This window comes from Tursiops truncatus, chromosome 5, assembly GCF_011762595.2.
Source record: "Tursiops truncatus isolate mTurTru1 chromosome 5, mTurTru1.mat.Y, whole genome shotgun sequence".
In the NCBI taxonomy this organism is placed as follows: Eukaryota; Metazoa; Chordata; class Mammalia; order Artiodactyla; family Delphinidae; genus Tursiops; species Tursiops truncatus.
In genome coordinates this window covers 49,028,005-49,046,071 of record NC_047038.1, presented here as the reverse complement: position 1 = coordinate 49,046,071, position 18,067 = coordinate 49,028,005, and the positions used below count along the sequence as shown (strand labels likewise).

General features: G+C 46.2%; 1 protein-coding gene across 3 annotated transcripts in view; it reads left to right on the top strand.

Moving 5' to 3' along the window:
• Window positions 1-1,165: 1,165 nt before the first annotated feature.
• Window positions 1,166-18,067, top strand: part of ADGRA3 (adhesion G protein-coupled receptor A3) — a 118,964-nt gene continuing 102,062 nt past the window's right edge. For 2 of the 3 annotated variants that reach the window (XM_073805121.1, XM_033856895.2), the window contains exon 1: window positions 1,166-1,660. In XM_073805121.1, coding sequence (XP_073661222.1) covers window positions 1,419-1,660 — 242 coding nt within the window. In that variant the 5' untranslated portion in view covers window positions 1,166-1,418. The remainder of the gene's footprint in view (window positions 1,661-18,067) is intronic. The other variant, XM_033856896.2, reaches the window with a different exon arrangement.

Sequence of the window (18,067 nt, the reverse complement as noted above, 5' to 3'; positions counted from 1 at the left end):
GAAGCAAAAGTGATGGAAGTATGTGTAGACTGAGGGCTGGGGTCTGGCTCTTTCCTCCTTGCCATGTATGGGGTGGAGCTCCAACGTAACTAAGAGCTCTGTGCACATGCCTGGCCTTCCAGGTCGTTATTAAGGTATATTTTTCAAGATAGGAGCACAGAATATATTTTATTTGTAAGCTTGATATATTCTTTGTAAATATTTAAACATAGGGTACTTGAACCCCGGTCTTGCAAGTGTTAGGGCGGGGCTGACTGCCTTCCCTAGAATAATCCATTCAGCTGGGGTTTCTTGGCTGGTTTGCTCACAATTGCTCTAACTGGTTACATCTGAGGTATCTTTGGATGCCAGAGGGAAATTTCTTTTTCCAAAGGCTGGCGGTCCAGCGAGGCCCCGATGCATCCTTTGAAAGGGTTATAAGTGGAATTGCTGAAGGCCAGAAACGGCTTTGGAGGGTCCTCTTTCCGGGAGAGGAACCTGTTCCTAGCTCTCCTGTATTCGGGACAAATGAGACCAAGGTGTGCGAAGAGAAGGCTCGCGATCCCTGCGTGGGGAGAGAGGTGGGAAGGCGAGTCCTTTGAAGATAGTTGGTTTGGGGCACTACCTCTCTCCTTGCCTTTCTCCAAAGAAATTCAGCCCTGCTCTCCTCCCTCACCCCAAGCCTGGGACTGGGGCTCGCCGGGTGGTACGGGCGGCCCCCAGGGGCGCACAGGGCGCCTTTGTCTGGAGGGCGGCGAAGGAGGAGGAGGGAAGCGTGCCAGACAGTGGCCACTGTGGCTGGAGTTTGGGCTAGAACTTTCTTCCGCCCTCTCCACGAGTTACCGTACTCCCGCGGGCCCACAACTCCTGCCCGGAAGCCGGGGACGCGTGGGGTCGTGGACACGCGACGGGCGGCGCTGGCCTGGGAGCGCCAACATCCTTCCCGGAGCCACGGGTGGCGGGCGCTGAGGGGACAGGAGACCACGAGGTGGAGGAGGAGGAGAAAAAGGAGGAAGAGAAAAAAGGGAAGGGAGGGAGGGGAGGAAGGGGGGAGAAGGAGGAGGAAGGGGGGAGAAGGAGGAGGAAGGGGGGAGGAGGGGGAGGAGGGGGAGGAGGGGGAGGAGAAAGGGCGGGGGCGGCGGCAGGCGGGGAGGAGCCGCCGCGGGCAGTGGCCGGCGGAGGCGGCGCTCCCGCTCGGCTGTAGAGCGGCGCAGGGACCCGCGCGGCCGTGACCCGGCGGCCACCCAGAGGCCGAGCGCGGCTGCAGCGGACAAAGGAGCATGTTGGCGCGGAGGAGGGCGCGCCCTCTGGCCGCCACAAGGCTCCGGGCGCCCCCGGGCCCGCGCTGCGCTCCCGTCCGCCCTGGCGCCGGGGCGGCCCGCTAGGCCAGTGCTCTGCCGCTCGGCCGGCAGGCCCCGACCCGCCGCCCAGCCCGCAGCATGGAGCCGCCCGAGCGCCTGCGGGGACGCGCGCCGCCGCCTCTGTTGCTGCCGCTGGCTCTGCTCGCGCTGCTGGGAGGCGGCGGCGGGGCCGCGGCGCTGCCTCTGGGCTGCAAGCACGACGGGCGGCCCCGAGGGGCCGGCAGGGCGGCGGGCGCCGCCGAGGGCAAGGTGGTGTGCAGCAGCCTGGAGCTCGCGCAGGTCCTGCCCCCGGACACGCTGCCCAACCGCACGGTCACCCTGTGAGTAGCCCGCGGGGCGCCGCTCTCCCCAAGCGCCCGGTCCCCTCCCTCCTTCCCTGCCGGCGCTCTCTGTCGTGCCGCTTCTCTCTCCGCGCGACTTGCAAAAGGGTCCCGCCGGCACCCCTGTGCCTTTGTGTGAATGAAGCTGCGGGCAGGGCTGGTGCTGGGCAAGGCCCGGGGGGCTCGGCCTGGGAACGTTTCTGCGGCAGGCGAGCAGATGTGTCCCCGAGCTGCCTCCGAGCTCCGCTAGTTTGCAAAGTAAAAGTTTTCGGGTTCCCCGCGCGGTCCGGGCGCGGCGCTTTTGAGCTGCGTGGTGCCACGTGAGGATGGAAGTAAACAGGCAGTCCGCAGAGTTAAAGCTCATTCATCCAGTGCGTGGGCTGCCGGAAAACACAGTGCTAGGTTAGATTCGCCAGTCCTTCAGCTTCTTCCAACTTAAGTTACTTGGACGCAAGTTTGCAGGATACTAAAGCAGCACGAGGACTTTGAACGCCCCGGTGTGTGATCCCCAAACCCCCAGACTGTTTTCTTCGCTTTTGCTATCTTAGTTTTACTACAGTTAAAGAGCACCTTTTAAAATAGAGTTGTTTTTAAGGGCCAGAAATATATTTCAGATGAAATCGTGCAACTTCCAGCTCCGTTTTCTTGGGTGTGAGCGCTCATCTTTCTAAAAGCCGAGAACTTCGGATTTGCAAACTGTGGGTTTGCTGAGGCTTGCAACTCAAGGACTTGATTTTCAGATTGAGTTTCCACCTGGAAGGAAAAATTTTTGGTCTCGTTACTCAGTTTGTGTTACGATTCACGGTCCAGTTTTGCAAGCGTGGTTCTGCCAATTCTAGCTGAACCCGTGTCCCCAGTGACTCTTGATTTTATTTTCTGAACGACGAATTGGTTTGGGAAGGCTTGAAAGTGTTTCTAATGGGTATTTTGTCGAACTGAAATATGAGTCCCTCGGCGCCGTCTTCCTCTATGTTGTTGTTTTGGTTGGTTCCCTAAAAAAGAATCAAGGCTGCCACTATAAAAACATGAAGGCAAGGGAAGCAGCATGACCTGTGAAAGAACTTAAACTGCGGTTTTTAATTTAACCCCCAAATATGGTTTTTAATTTAACCCAAATTAACCCAAGCAGGATTTATGGGTAAGACAAGTACAAATTTCATTACCAACACCTTTGTTCTTCATTGCCATTTGTTTGAATTAGGAAAGATTTAACACAGGAAAATTGTGTGTTTGTTTATGGAGGCCCGAAAATGGTAAAAGAGTTTTTGTTTTGTTTGATTTCCTTTACCAACACTCGACCATTTGGTAGCGGCAGCAGCTGTATTTATTTCTTAGCCAGATTCTTTGAAGTGGATATTTTGGGTATGGGACCATAATTACAGTCTGGAGTCAAGTGGAGAAAACCTTTGCGTTGCCCAACTCCCTTGTTACTCTGAAGAAATTAGTCATCATACATTTGGGTTCTGGATCAGTGGCACTTAAGCTGATTCAAGTTTAGGTCGAGTTTTTCTGAACTGTCAGCAGTGGATTAAAGCAGCTACTTTAAATTGTTGATTTTGCGGGGGAAAAAAGTTGATATTACAGAAAATCACTTTTCAGCATATTATCAAACTATTTCACTGAATTTTTTTGAGCTGATTAAAATATAAGTGCCTTTGAAATGCCATTTTAATCCTTTTTTTCACCTGAAAGCTCTTTAGATAAAAGTAAAATTAATAAAATTTATTCAGTGAATGGGAAGAAATTATAATTTATTTAAGGATCATATAAAGTTGATGTTCTGGATGAAGTTGGTTCAAGGTGTATCAGACCTGGTGGAGGGTCTTCTGGGCCAGTTTCCTCATTTTATTAGGGAATAAATCAGAGGGTCGCTGTGGATAAGGGACTTGTCCAAGTTCCCATGGTGAACGCCTGGCAAGGGGTCCGTGTCCCAGATCCCTGCCCTGCAGTTCAGATGTTTTCTCATCATCACCCCTTGTCTTCATCTTCTTAGTTCAACACGGTTTTTTATTGAACTGAGGTCGTGGGCAGTATGTTGAGGTTTGGACTAGGTGTTAGTTTCCTAGGACTATGGTAAATTACCACAAATTTGACGGCTTAAACAACAAACTTCTTCTTATGCAGTGCTGGAGGTCAGAGGTCTGAAATCAAGGGTTTCAGCAGGGCCGTGCTCCCTCCAAAGGCTCCGGGGGAGAATCCTTGATTCTTTCAGCTTCTGACATTACTTGGCTTGTGGCAACCCAACTCCAATCTCTGCCTCTGTCTTCGCACGGCCTTCCCTTTGTGTGTCTCTCAAATACTCTTCTTTCTCTTCTAGGACACCAGTCATTAAATTTAGGGTCCACCGGAAGTCCAGGATGATCTCATCTAGAGATCTGTGACTTAGTTACATCTGCAAAGATCCTGTTTCCAAACAAGTTTACTTTCAGAGGTATAGGGCTGAGAACTTGGACCTATGGCTTAGGGAGACACCTTTCGGTTCACTACAAAATATAGATTAAAAACATCTTTCTTCTCCAGGAACTTACGGTATTTGGGGAGAGAGATTCATGAATAAGTCTCAGGACAGTATGGTAAACGGTCTAATATCAGGGTGCACAAGTAGAAAAAGGAACCCAGAAGAGGGCAACCGAGGCCCCTTTAGGGCATAGTGGGTGGGATGGAGGATCTGAGGATCCAGAGTCAATTTGAGAAGGATGAGAAAGGTGATAGTGAAGGAAATGGTGAGGCAATGAGGGGATGGAAGGTGGGAGCCCCCAGCATGCCCACAGGTGTGGAGATGCTTGTGAAGCCATGCATTTGATATTGCTTGAAAGTCAGGGGCAAGTATCTAGTGCCTGGAGTGGTGGTGGTGGCGTTGGGGCGCGGTGGGGGGCAGGTCAAGGTCAGACAGGCTCTCTGGTGGGAGTTTTCATTCCTTAGGTGTGGCCAAGCATTTTCAGCTGAGCTGTGATGCAGGTGTTGCATGGAAAGTTGATAGGGGTTGAAAGGATGGCAAGGATTGAAGTTTTCTTTTTTCTTTCTTTAATAATGAAAAATAAGGCCTTTTCTACTTAGTGGATGAACTGGACCTCAATATATTGATAGCTTAAAGCTCAGATCTTTCAACTATTTTTTTTTTTTTTGCGGTATGCGGGCCTCTCACTGCCGTGACCTCTCCCGTTGCGGAACCGGACGCGCAGGCCCAGCGGCCATGGCCCACGGGCCCGACCTCTCCGCGGCACGCGGGATCCCCCGGACCAGGGCACGAACCCACGTCCCCTGCATCGGCAGGCGGACTCCCAACCACTGCGCCACCAGGGAAGCCCTCAACTGTCTTAGTGAACAACACATTTTCATAGCCATGTTTCTAGAGAGGTCTGGCAGAAATCCTCAGCTTGACCTGTTTTTTGTATCTCATGTAGCCTTTTGTATTAAAGGATTAAATTCCGTTTATTATTCTTATACACACGTGGAATAAAAATTTAACTGCATTTAATGTTTTTGTTGGAAATCTGTTTACTTTATTCCTATGTTTTATATGAGATGCTCAATATTAAGTTTTAAAAATTCTGAGGACATCAGTGGTAGAAGGTTGTACAGATTTAGCCCTGCCTTTCCAACGGTGTTTTCCTCATGATGCTACGTGGCGATTCTACTTCATCAAATGTTATGTTTGTTTGCTATCAGAAAACTGATAATTGGACATCACCAGTGTATGCAGCTCAGTGCCAGGTCCACAAAAAGAAGTGCTTGTATTGTTTGGAAACTTAAACCTGGTTGGAGAGAGAAGATTTGCACTAAAGCAAAGCAGATATCTCAGGAACAATCACAGAATGTCTGTAATTAAGTAATAAATCCTGTACTGCTGATTGTTTAAATGCTTTAGGAAGCCTGAAAAGAGGAGAGAGCAGTGGGGCTGTGGAGGCATTGGAAGAGTTTTTCATTTTCTTGGAGAAGTTAGGACTTGAGCATGGCTCAAGGGGAGTGAAAGATGGGGTTTTGGGGGCGGGGGAGGGCATTCTGCAGTAACAGTGAGGGGTGGTGACGGACTGGCCCCACTGAAATGCAGAGAGGGTTTTTGGAACCATTGGTCTATCCATGGTATTTCAAGCACGGTTCTGACCAAGGTCAGTTAGGGGAGAGTGTACAGATGGGAGGTGGAGGGGGCCCAGGCTGAAGCCTCCTGGAGCAGTGGAAGAGCCTGAGAAGGAAGGAGCCTCTGGTGAGGTAGGGGGAGCACCTGGGGAGTATCTGGTCATAGAAGCCAAGAGAAGTTCAGGTTTGAAGCCAGGAATTGGGGGCGCCCCAGTTGAGAGATGCTGAGAGATGAGGAACAGTAAGACCAAGCTGGATTTGACAGCCTGGCGCTTTGGTGCCCTCCGTGGATTAGAGGCTGCGGAAGGCAGGTTGGGGTGGATTGAAGGGAGAACAGGGTGAGGATGGTGGTGATAGCACCTCGATGAGGAAGAAGTTTGGTGTGATGGAAAGGGAACGTTAGCGCCTGAGTATGGTTGGGAATAGTTGGGGAGAGGGTGAAATGCACGATGGAAGGTGAGATGGGATGGGAGCTGGAGTGCAGGTGGGAGGTTTGGTTTTTGATGCAGCAGGATGTCCCATCCTCACATGGTGAAAGGAGGGAGCGCAGGCAGAGAGGCAGGCAGGAGGCTGTGGGCAGGGCAGGTGGGATGAAGAGGGCTTTGCTGCCCCCTTGCTTTTATTTTCTTAAAGACCTAGAGGCAGGGTGAGGGAGGAGGAGTGAGTAGATGGTGTGAAGAGGAAGGTGAAAGAGGAGTGAAGTGGTTCTTTTGGAAAGTGAGGGAGTGACCGTGCTGGGGATGGCAGAAATGTCACTGGAGTGGAGTTGTGTCCGTTTTGCCTTGTGATCCAGTTCAAAGGGAGATGGTCAGCGCTGTTATTTCTCTCCAGCTGCATTCAGTTTAGAGATGAGGAGCGCTGGGATTAGCCAGGCTGCTGCTTTGCCAGGTGAGGGCAACAGAGGGAGAGAAGAAGAAGCAGGGTGATTTTTGTTGTTGCTGTTTTCGGCCACGCTGCGCGGCTCGCAGGATCCTAGTCCCCCGACCAGGAACCGAACCCGGGCCCTCGGCAGTGAAAGCACAGAGTCCTAACAACTGGACCGCCAGGGAATTCCCAAAGAGCAGGGTGATTTTAATGAACAGCCCCCAAAGCTGTCGTGGCCTGAATTCTAGTGGGTCATGGGTAAGGGTTTTTGGGTTTTTTTCCCCCGGTACGCGGGCCTCTCACTGTTGTGGCCTCTCCCGTTGCGGAGCACAGGCTCTGAACGCGCAGGCTCAGCGGCCGTGGCTCACGGGCCCAGCAGCTCCGCGGCATGTGGGATCTTCCCGGACCGGGGCACGAACCCATGTCCCCTGCATCGGCAGGCGGACTTTCAACCACTGCGCCACCAGGGAAGCCCCCAATGGGTAAGGTTTTTAATCTTTGAATGCAAGGTCTCCTATACCTCTGTAGCTGTATTTCCCGATACTCAGCACAGCTTTTCCCCCCATGCACATTGATTGAGACACTGTTAATTTTGTAGGCTCAGTGCTGAGTGCTAGGTATTCAGGGATAAAATAAGACATGATTCTTTCATTCAAGGATCAGTCTTATACACAAATTCTCTGCTTAACCAAAGTGTGCATCTCATTGTCCCCTGAGCAGATTTATATTTTGCTTCCTGTGTGCCTTGGCTAAGTCTGCCACTCTCTCCTAGTATCCCTTTTCTGGTAAATTGTGGGTCCTTCTCAATCCAGCTCATCTGCTATGAACTCTTCTTTCTCTCTTCCAGTGCTCTGATCCTTCCCTAGCGCTTCTTATCTGTGCTCTTCTGTCACTTTATAGATACTTGATGCTCTCATAAATGCACAGGCCCTCAAAGGAAGGGCTCTGAGACCTCAGTGGGTGGGAACATAATTGTCTTTATTGGTAAGCGTAATGCCAATAAAGGTAGGACTGTATCTTGGGAGGTCAGGACAAGTAGAGGGATGTGAATTCAAATTTTTACCCTACTATGGCAAATGAGAACATTTATTTAGTTTAGGTCAGCATTTCACAGCTGTTGGATCCCCTATTCAAGAACGGGTCTAGTAAATCTATGGACAGTTACATTTGAACTGCATGTTCTTATGTGTATGATAAGCACACACGTTAGGCAGTGTGCTGGCAAGTTGCTCAGAAATATTGCAGAATTTTGGGCAGATTTAGGCATTTGGTCCATGAAAGCAAGTCTTAAGTTTTTCCAGTGTGATGAGAAGGTTTTGCATGACCCAGCCCCTGAATCCTGTTGCTTCTTGCCCGCTTGGAGTCCTCTGGCATCAGGAGTAGATGAGAGAAGTTGGTGGGTTTGGCAGTAAATCAGAAATAAAATACCAGAAACAAAAGAAAACAGGAGGGCTTCCCTGGTGGCGGCGCAGTGGTTGAGAATCTTTAGGCTAATGCAGGGGACGCGGGTTCGAGTCCTGGTCTGGGAGGATCCCACATGCCGCGGAGCAACTAGGCCCGTGAGCCACAACTACTGAGCCTGCGCATCTGGAGCCTGTGCCCCGCAACAAGAGAGGCCGCGACAGTGAGAGGCCCACGCACCGCGATGAAGAGTGGCCCCCGCTTGCCACAACTAGAGAAAACCCTCGCACGGAAACGAAGACCCAACACAGCAATAAAAATAAATAGATAAACTAATAAATTCCTACCCCCAACATCTAAAAAAAAAGAAAGTAAACAGGAACTTTCGGAGGTCCTTGCCCCAATCCAGTTACAACTTCTATTCCCAAGAGCCTGTAAAGATGGCTTTTAAAAATAGGCAAAAAAAACAAAAACAAAAACAAAACCGAGAGTAAAAACTCTTGAAAGTAAGTCAGGAAATGACAGGTGAAGTTTCTTACAGTAGTACTCAGTGACTTTTTTTTCCCATTTCGCTGCTTCTCTGAAAGCAGTTGTTTTCTGTATTGTCTGTATTCCTGTGGAGGAATCTTTAAGTCCAGAGACCATAACTAGTTTATTGTTGTGTCAACAGTTTTCTCATAAACAGACAAAAATTAGGATACAGAATTCTTTAAATTTTAGTAACTTATTAAGTCAGTTTTTGCAAAAATTAGGAAGCTGTAGATGCAGACTTGCTCAATGAGTTTTTAATTGTTGCCTGACTAAATTTATTCTAATATCATTTTATGATTTATGCACGGTTTAGCTTGCATTTATGTTCAAGTGCAGACAGTTTTAGTCTGAAGAGGGGGTTTTAAAGTAAGCAGTCTCGCCCAAGCTGTTTTTCTTTCCCCCACCACTAATCTTTTAAGAAATTTTGCCTGTGTAGTGAGGGAATCTCCTGCGTGTTGGATGGGGTGGGCCAGAGCTGTAGCTGGTGCCTCACAGAAGGGACACATTTCTCCTGGCCACTGGTAGTGCCATGCTGGGCACATTGCAGATATTGGGCTTTTCACTCAGGGAAACATTTCTTGTCCTCAGATCCCTCCAGTTCAGGACCTGAAGGGAGAAAATGGAAGGGATTGGTATAAGAATTATCCAGGCCTACCCCCTCCCCACTTCATAATCCCACCCTACTTCCCCCAACACCCTGGTCTTCTTTTTCCTCTTTGTCTGCAGGCCTGGACTTAAATCTGTTTTCCTACCTACAACAGGGACCTTCCAAAGACCAGAGCTGACTTCTGATAATCACTCTTCTCTAGTGGCTGTCTTTATAATTCCTCCACTAGTTTTTAAAAGTGCTTGCTTTTGCGTTCATTCAGCAGATACCCACTGCCTACTCTGCTCGTGGGCAGCTTGATTTAGGCGAGCCTGTGTGACTTTTTTTTTTTTTTTTTTTTTTTTTTGCGATACGCGGGCCTCTCACTGTTGTGGCCTCTCCCGTCGCGGAGCACAGGCTCCCGACGCGCAGGCTCAGCGGCCGTGGCTCACGGGCCCAGCCCCTCCGCGGCACGTGGGATCCTCCCGGACTGGGGCGCGAACCCGTGTCCCCTGCATCGGCAGGCGGACTCCCAACCACTGCGCCACCAGGGAAGCGCCTGTGTGACTTTTTTTTTGGCCATTAGACCAGTTTTATCCTAGTCTTGTGTGCTTGTATCCCATCCTGGAACTCCACCTCCGGCCTTCCAGATGCACAATATCTGTCACACTTCTCCTGGATCTGGCTCTTTTTGATGTGATTTAACCTGCATCTTCTTCCATTGCCACACTCTGCTAAGAGAGCTGGAGATAGCAGGGGGGTAACTGGTGGACTTTCGGGAATTATTACAGGCAATAGGGTTTGTAAAGGGAAATCTGCAAGACTGGTTTTAGGAACAGCCTTGCTAAAGGGACTGATAGACCTTTTTGGTCAGTGACCACCTTTGCTTTCCCGTCCCATCTGTCTGCCGGGCACAAAGCCTTTCCCCAACCTAGTAGGTCTCAGATCTCCGGTAGCGCATAATCACTTCCATTATTTACAGCAGTTCTTTCCAAGCATTTTCATGTCGTGACACACACACACACAGTGATTATGTTTGTGTGGAGGGTGCTCCAGGCCAGAGTCCCACTGCCCCAGGCCCTGCATCCCAGCCCCGGGTGGTCCAGTGGGGTGGGGCAGAGGCGTTTATCTCCACCTCCCCCAAACCTGGCTGCGGAGCTTGCTGTTGAGATTTTCCACCTTGTGTTGAATCACCTGGGAACATTAAAAGTTCAGATGCCTGGGCCACAGATCTCGTGATCTGATTTGACTGGTCCAGGATGGGACCTGGAAGTTGGTATGTTTCACGGCTCTGCAGGTGCTTCTGTTGTCACCTGGGCTGAGAACCTGTTTTCTAGCAGCACAGCGACCTGAAGGAGTAACCGTCTTCACCAGCTGCCATCTGCTGCAACAAAAGAAGGCAGAAGAAGGAGCAGAGGAACAGATTGAGGAACACGGTCTCAAAAGGGGGGCAGGGAGGGAGGGGACTGTTCCCAGGTGGAGCAAGGATGGGTGAAAATCAAGAGACATTTTTAGGACAGAGCTGAGAGCTTTAGAGTGGGGCCTTATGCATAAGAGAGAAAAAAAATGACTTTGTAAAGTGGCAAGTGATGTGCTGAAGTTGGATTTAATACCAAGTCATGGGGTTAAGGGCAATAAAATTTTGGAGATGTGTTGTGGTACTAAAGGAATGAACTGAGAAAGTCTGAGGGCAGCAAGCATTTGTCCAAACCAGTATTTGAGGGCCTGATACTCAGATGGAATAGGCAACGAAACACATATGGCCCCTGCCTCCGTCTACCTTAAATCCTTTATTTTATATTAAATTTAAAATAGAGATTTATTTCCAGTAATAATTCATTACTAATATAAAATAATAAAATAGTATAGAGAAACTATGAGAGGCCCAATTCCCCAAATATCTGCCTGCTCTGGGAATTTTGTTTTTCAGTCTTTACTAGTCTGGTAAGTTAAAAAAAAAAATGCTTATTTTAATTTACATTCTGATTATAAGTGAAGTTTAATATAGTTTGACATGTCTACAAAAGAGTCATTTGTATTTGGCTGCCTTCTCTGTACAGTTTTAGTTTCTAGTAGCTTTTTCCCTCCCCAGTTGACACATTTTGTTTAAGAAGCCACTCCTCATCTGATAATACATTTCTTTCATTATTTTCTTACTGCTTTGGCTGGGACTAAGGAGACAGGACTGTGGGCATCTCTGTCGTATTCTTGACTTGAGAACGGACAGGCATGTTGGGCAGACGAGGACAAGAGATTTCCTCTAGCAGGGCACATAACTTTGTTGCTAGGCTAAATCCACTCGTATAACAGGCAGCCATTTGCTAGTTGCTTTTAGCTCTTTATCAATTCGCATGACTGACATTCTTGGTTCTTAGTTTAAGTAAAATAAAAAATCCCTTTTGTCCTTTTTTTCTTCCCATATTTTGCCTTGTTAAGTTTAAATTTACATGTTTGAACCGTGCATATTTGAAATCTTTTGTTCCTGAGAAATCAGGATGGGGGAGGGGGAAGGGCAAATCTGTGGAATATAATCCTATACAAAGAAGGCTAAATTGTCCATCACCCTCACTACCTACTTCTTAGAATATTTTTATTAAATTCTTCTGGTTGACAGTGGCGTGAACATGAAGAAAATCTTTTGGCAGAATTGCTAGCCCTACATGTAAAAGCGGTGCTTTCACCTAGTCAAGAATTGTACACAAGTCCCCTCTCATCCCCAGTTTCAGTTGCTCATGGTTAACCATGGTCCGAAAATATTAAATGGAAAATTCCAGAAATAATTCATAAGTTTTAAATTGTGCACCATTCTGACTAGCATGATGAAACCTCGCTCTGTCCTGCCTGGGATGTGAATCATCCCTTTGTCCAGCGTACCCGCCTGTTAGTCACTTAGCAGCCGTCTGGGTCATCTATCAGATCGACGGTCCTGGTATCTCAGTGCTTGTGTTCAAGTCACCCTTATTTTACTTCATAATGATCCCCTGAGTGTAGGAGTAGTGATGCTGGCAATTCAGATGTGCCAAAGAGAAACTGTAAAATGCTTCCTTTAAGTGAAAAGGTGAAAGTTTTAGACTTAACAAGGGAAGAAAAAGAAATCATATACTGAGGTTGCTAAGATCTACAGTAAGAACAAATCCTTTAACCATGAAATAGTGAAGGAAAAAGAATTTGTGTTAATTTTGCTGTTGCATTTCAGACTGCAAAAGTTATATGGCCACAGTGCTTGATAAGTGTTTGGTTAAGATTGATAAGACATTACACTTGTACAATGAGAGATTCTGAGAGAGACTACCTCCATAGAATCTTATTACAGTATATTGTTATAATTGTTCTAGTTTATTGTTGATGATCTCTTACTGTGCCTAATTTATAAATTAAACTTTATCAGAGTTATGTATGTATAGGAAAAAATCATAGTACAGTATATAAAGGGTTCAGTACTACCCAAAGTTTCAGGCATCTACTGGGGGTCTTGGAACATATCCCCTGCAGATAGGGAGGGACTACCGTACTTGCAGACCAAAATGTTTCCCCAGAAGAGGAATAAGCATGTCCCCAACCCAGGCTGTGGGGAAGTGAAGGATCCCTGGGGTAATCTGAGCTCCTCCAGCCTTATCCCCAGCCCTCTCCCCTGCATCCCCCCAGCACAGGACATAATGCATAGTATGTGATGTGAGTTAAATTCATTCCCTATATGAAGACATTTCTGAATTAAAATAAATAGTTCCAGGTATGTGACCTAGCTTCCCCTAGAATGTCAGTTCCATCGAGGTCAGCGAGACTGTTTTGCTCCTTCCTGCAACTGTAGCACCTAGAATAGTGGTAGGCTTTTAATTGGCATTTCTGTGATGGCCTCATATCGTGAGCCGGGTAGAAAGCAGGTTGTAAATTGTGTTGAGGATGACACTTCAGTCTAAACCCTCCTGAGATTTAAATGAAGGAAACTTAAAGCAGGCTTTGGAGATGTAACTGTAATACAGATTCTGTAATGCAGTTGTTAAACTTTTCTTTCTTTAAGACTGCTTGAATCTAAGTCTAATTAAATTGATTCATTTCCCATCAAGATAAGACTTAAAAGCAATTCTTTGTTTTAAGTGCAATTCTTCCCAACTCTTTTCTCATGAAAAGGCAAAGAGAAATTGACTAGGGGTGTATTCATCTCTAGTACTGTGTTTTAAGACAGATGGGCTTTCTATTAGATTATTTGTTTTAACCTTTGATTTGTTTGTTTTAAACAAGACCAAGTGTGATCTCTCCCTTTCTAGCGAAGATTTGATGAGAATCCTAAGTCTTTCGGATACCATGTGACTTGCAGTCCACCCTGGCAATCAGTGCTAGGCTGACTCCTCCGTTCCTTGTGACCACATCCTACCTCACGTTTGCTTGCATTGCTGCAGGTGTCGTACTGTTTGGAATGATTTATTTACGGTTCCCGCTCTCTTACCAGATTGTGAACTCTTTTTTTAAAAAATTGAAGTATAATTGATTTAGTTTCAGATATACAACATAGTGATTCAATATTTTTATAACTTTAAATGGAGTATAATCTGTAACGAAATAGTGTCTATATTTCTCTGTGCTGTACAATCTATCTTTGTTGCTTATTTAATACATTGTAGTTTGTATCTCTTAATCGCATTCCCCTGTATTGCCCCTCTCCCCATTCCTTCTCCCCATTGGTAACCACTAGTTTGTTCTCTGTATCTGAAAGTCTGTTTTTGTTTTGTTATATCCATCCCTTTGTTTTATTTTTTAGATTCCACATATAAGTGGTAACATAGAGTATTTGTCTTTCTCTGACTTACTTCTCTTAGCGTAGTACTCTGTAGGTCTATTCACATTGTTGCAAAGGGCAGAATTCCATCCTTGTTTATGGCTTAGTAATGTTCCATTGTATACATATACCACGTTTTGTTTATCCATTCAACTGTCAGTGGACACTTAGGTTGCTTCCATATCTTGGCAATTGTAAATAATGCTGCTATGAACATTAGGGTGCAAATTAGTGTTTTCATTTTCTTCAGATGTATACTCAGCAGTGGAATTTCTGGATCATATGGTAGTTCTGTTTTTCATTTTTTGAGGAACCTCCATGTTGTTTTCCATGGTGGCCGCGCCAGATTGTGAACTCTTGATGGTGATGTTTATCTCTGTATTCTCTGTGTCTATCACATAAACACGCAGTAAGTCTTTGTATAAAGAAGTATCATTTTCCCCACTATTTTTTTCCCCAGGTAGAATTAGGGGAAGAATCTTACATTATTTTTAACACAAGATGATGAATCTATCGTAGATAAGCTCGAGAGTCTTCAAAGCAGAATACCCTACCTACAAGGTCAAGGCTTAAACTCCCACTCTGCTTTCGATAGTGAAAAGTGCTTCTCTTTTGCCCAGATTATTTCATTTTCTTCCTCCCCTTTTCTTGATCTGTTTCCCTCCTACTTCTTGAGAAACTATCACTTATCATTTCAGCTTCTCTCCTAGTTTGTGATGTTTCTCCTTGGCATACATAGCCTCTGTTTAAAAAAAAAACCCAAAAACAAACAGAAAAACTCCCCTCCCCCAAACCACCCTTGTAGCAGCACCATGTTGGAGTAGTTACTCTTCTTCCTTCACAATTAACCTTCTTGAAAGGGAGGCGTGCATCCATCCCTGCAGTACCTTACCTTTTATTTGTTTCAGTCCATTGTTGTCTAGTTTCTGCACTGTGCCTTGCCTGGAATCTGCTTAGATTCAAAGATCTTTCATTCCTCCACTGCGTGTGTATAGTCTTCTTCTGGTCACCACATCTGTTACCATGATCACTTAATTATTGAATTTCAGCAATTTGACATGGTTTGGGCTCAGAAGCTCCTATGGGGAAATGGCTAGCTTGGTTGCATGGTTTCCTGCCAAGATGGGCCACAAAGAGCAGTACCTCCTTAGGGGATGGTGTGCTTTTGAAGGCAAAGCCCTAGGGAGTGGGTGTCATCTACTCTGAACCATGATAAGTAGAGATTGTCTACTTGAGATTATGGCCTACTTAGAGAACCCTAGTTAACTGTCTGCTATGACTTGATTTTTCAGGGCTCCTTGCTGGAAGAAAAAAAAATGTCTTTGAGTTCTTCCCTCAGGGATAAAGTTGAAAAACTTGCCCATCAGTTTAGCTAGAACAGCTTAGCAACCACAGACTGGGGCCATGATGTAAGAACTTTGTCAGATTTTCCCTTTTTAAGCTTTGTTAGTCTTTCCATCATTTTTCATCTTAGTTTTTATAGAACTTTAAAAATTGGAGATGTCCTGTTACCGCATGGAGCAGAGATGAGGGGGGATTATGGAGACTTCCTATACTAAGTCTGAGTACGTCCAGAGTGAGAGTAGATGGTGACAGCTTGTAAATGGAAAGTGTTTATTTTTCTGTTGGGAGGTTGATAGTAAAGCCAATGTGAAGATCCTTCTCATTGTTCTTTCAAGAGTGTGGGATTGGGCTTCCCTGGTGGCGCAGTGGTTGAGAGTCCGCCTGCTGATGCAGGGGACACAGGTTCGTGCCCTGGTCCGGGAAGATCCTACATGCCGCGGTGTGGCTGGGCCCTTGAGCCACGGCCGCTGAGCCTGCGCGTCCGGAGCCTATGCTCCGTAATGGGAGAGGCCGCAACAGTGAGAGGCCCGCGTACCGCAAAAAAAAAAAAGAGTGTGGCATTTCAGGAAACTTCTTAGCTTTCTGTTGAAATTAAATTTGGTAGACCTGCTGTTTCTATTTCTACTTCTGTTGAAACCTTAAAGCATCCATGATTGAGTTAGCTAATGTAGGTGGTTAAAAACTTCTAATGCTAGTTCGACTTTCTCCCAAATCCGGTTTGGTAATTATCTTAAACTACTGTAAGTAGTGCAAACTAAGGTGTCTAAAGCGCCTTGGCCTCCAGAACTTTATGTAGTTGACCCTTGAACAACATGGATTTGAACTGTGTGGTTACACTTATATGAGTGGAAGTTTTTCAGGCGTTCAGTAGTATAGTACTGCACTATCTGAGGTGGGTTGAATCCGTAGTTGTGGAGGAACCGTGTATAGTGAGAGCTGACTATAGGTTATTATTCAGATTTTCCACTGAGTGGAGGGTTGCTGCCCTCACCTCCATGTTTTTCAAGGGTCCACTATGTGTCAGTGCCCTGAGCTGATTTACAAGTTCTAATGACTGCCAACATTGCGATGTTTATCGTGTGCCGTGTACTGTGCCACGTGCCCCACATACACATCCCAGCTGGTAAAACAATCTCATAAGGTTGGCATTGTTCCTATTTTTTCAGGTGTGCCAACTGAGCGTGGACAGGTAAATTGATCTTCTCAAGTTACACACCTTTTCGGCTTCTGGCCTAGGACTGTGGCCTTTAGGCCTGTAATTCTCACTATTGTTCTGTTCATAAAAGTCACAGACAACCTAAATGCTCATGTTGGCAGTAGGGTTTGAGAATAAGCGTTAGTAGAACAAAAGATATGCGGGAACTTGTTTACTTTGAACCATTGCCTTAGAGCTGGCTGACTGATGGGAAAACAAAGTAACTAGTACTTACTGTGTCCTAGTAACTGAAGGAAAGAAATTTAACATCTCATTTGCTATCATCAGGAGGTTGCGGGAACGATCAGAGCGTCCTACTTAGGACTGCAGTGTAGTATTATTGATTATTAAATAGTCCTCTTACCTGCATTCTTGAGATTGAAAATTTTATCCTGGTGTAATAAATGACCTATCTCAAATATAGCTGCCCTATTAAGATGAAAGGAATACTCACATCATAGCGGGTAGTTGCATTTTTGGTGGGTCTCCGTGGGAAGTGAAAAGAATGCCTAACACTCTTTTTTTAGGGAACGCTCCCAACTACCTGTCACAGTTATGCCTGGGTAAGCAGGGAACTGGCACGCCTATCCCATATTTGATAAAGATGACCAGAAAGCAGGATACAGAGGAAATAGCAACGAGACTGAATGGATACGGGGCCTTACGTTAGCTTTGCTACCAAGTAGAATGGTGACCCTTAGCACATCATAATTTTTTGGCTCTCACTTTCCTGAAGAGGAAAATGAGGTTTTGGACTAGATTATCTTTAAGGCTCTTTAACTGCTGAAATTCAAGATTACTGTGATATTTTAAAAAAATCCACAGAGTTCATGTGCACATTGAATGAAGCTCAAATTATGTCTTAGAAGGAATTCATTTCATTATAATAGTAACCAAGTGCAGGGATGTTTTCTTAGCCGCATGCCTTTTCTCACCGCTCTAGGCTGATTGCCCCTCACTCACTGACTGAGACCTGCCCTCGTTCCCTGGGGCTGATCCCAATATTGGGACCTTGTGCTTTCATCCTATTAACTGTTTTTTTTTTTTTAAATTTTTTTTGGTCCCTGAGTTCCTGAGTTAGATCTGAACCCTTGATGAGCGCTAGCACTGAACTCTGGTTGTCTCTTTGCAGATCCCGTTCTTTCCTGTTATAGGAATATAGATTATTTAACCTCAGTTCAGTGAGTCCACCAGCCTGCTTATCTGAGTTTCTGAGTATCAAAGGAATGTACAAGTTGTCCATAAAGTTCAGAAACGTATACTTTTTTTTTTAGCAAAGTGAAGATGCCTTTTTTGACTTCATACACACAGACACACATGTATTTTTCCTTTATTTTCAGACTGTATGGATGTCCTACAGGTTCTGTATCACATGATTATTTCTTTTGCCTGCACGTCCCCCCCCCCCCCCCCCCCCCCCCCCGCCGCCTTACTGCTTTGCCCTTATTACCACATGTTTATTACGCATCTTTTGACGCCAGTGTTCTGGCTGATTCTCTTTCACAGCACTTCCTTGTTGACTCTGTACACAGAACTCACTATCAGTGGGCAGGTCAGTTCCTGGTCACGATCCCCCCAACAGTTATAAAAAGTACACTGAGGTCATAATTGTCTATGATAGAGTTTCTGCAATAG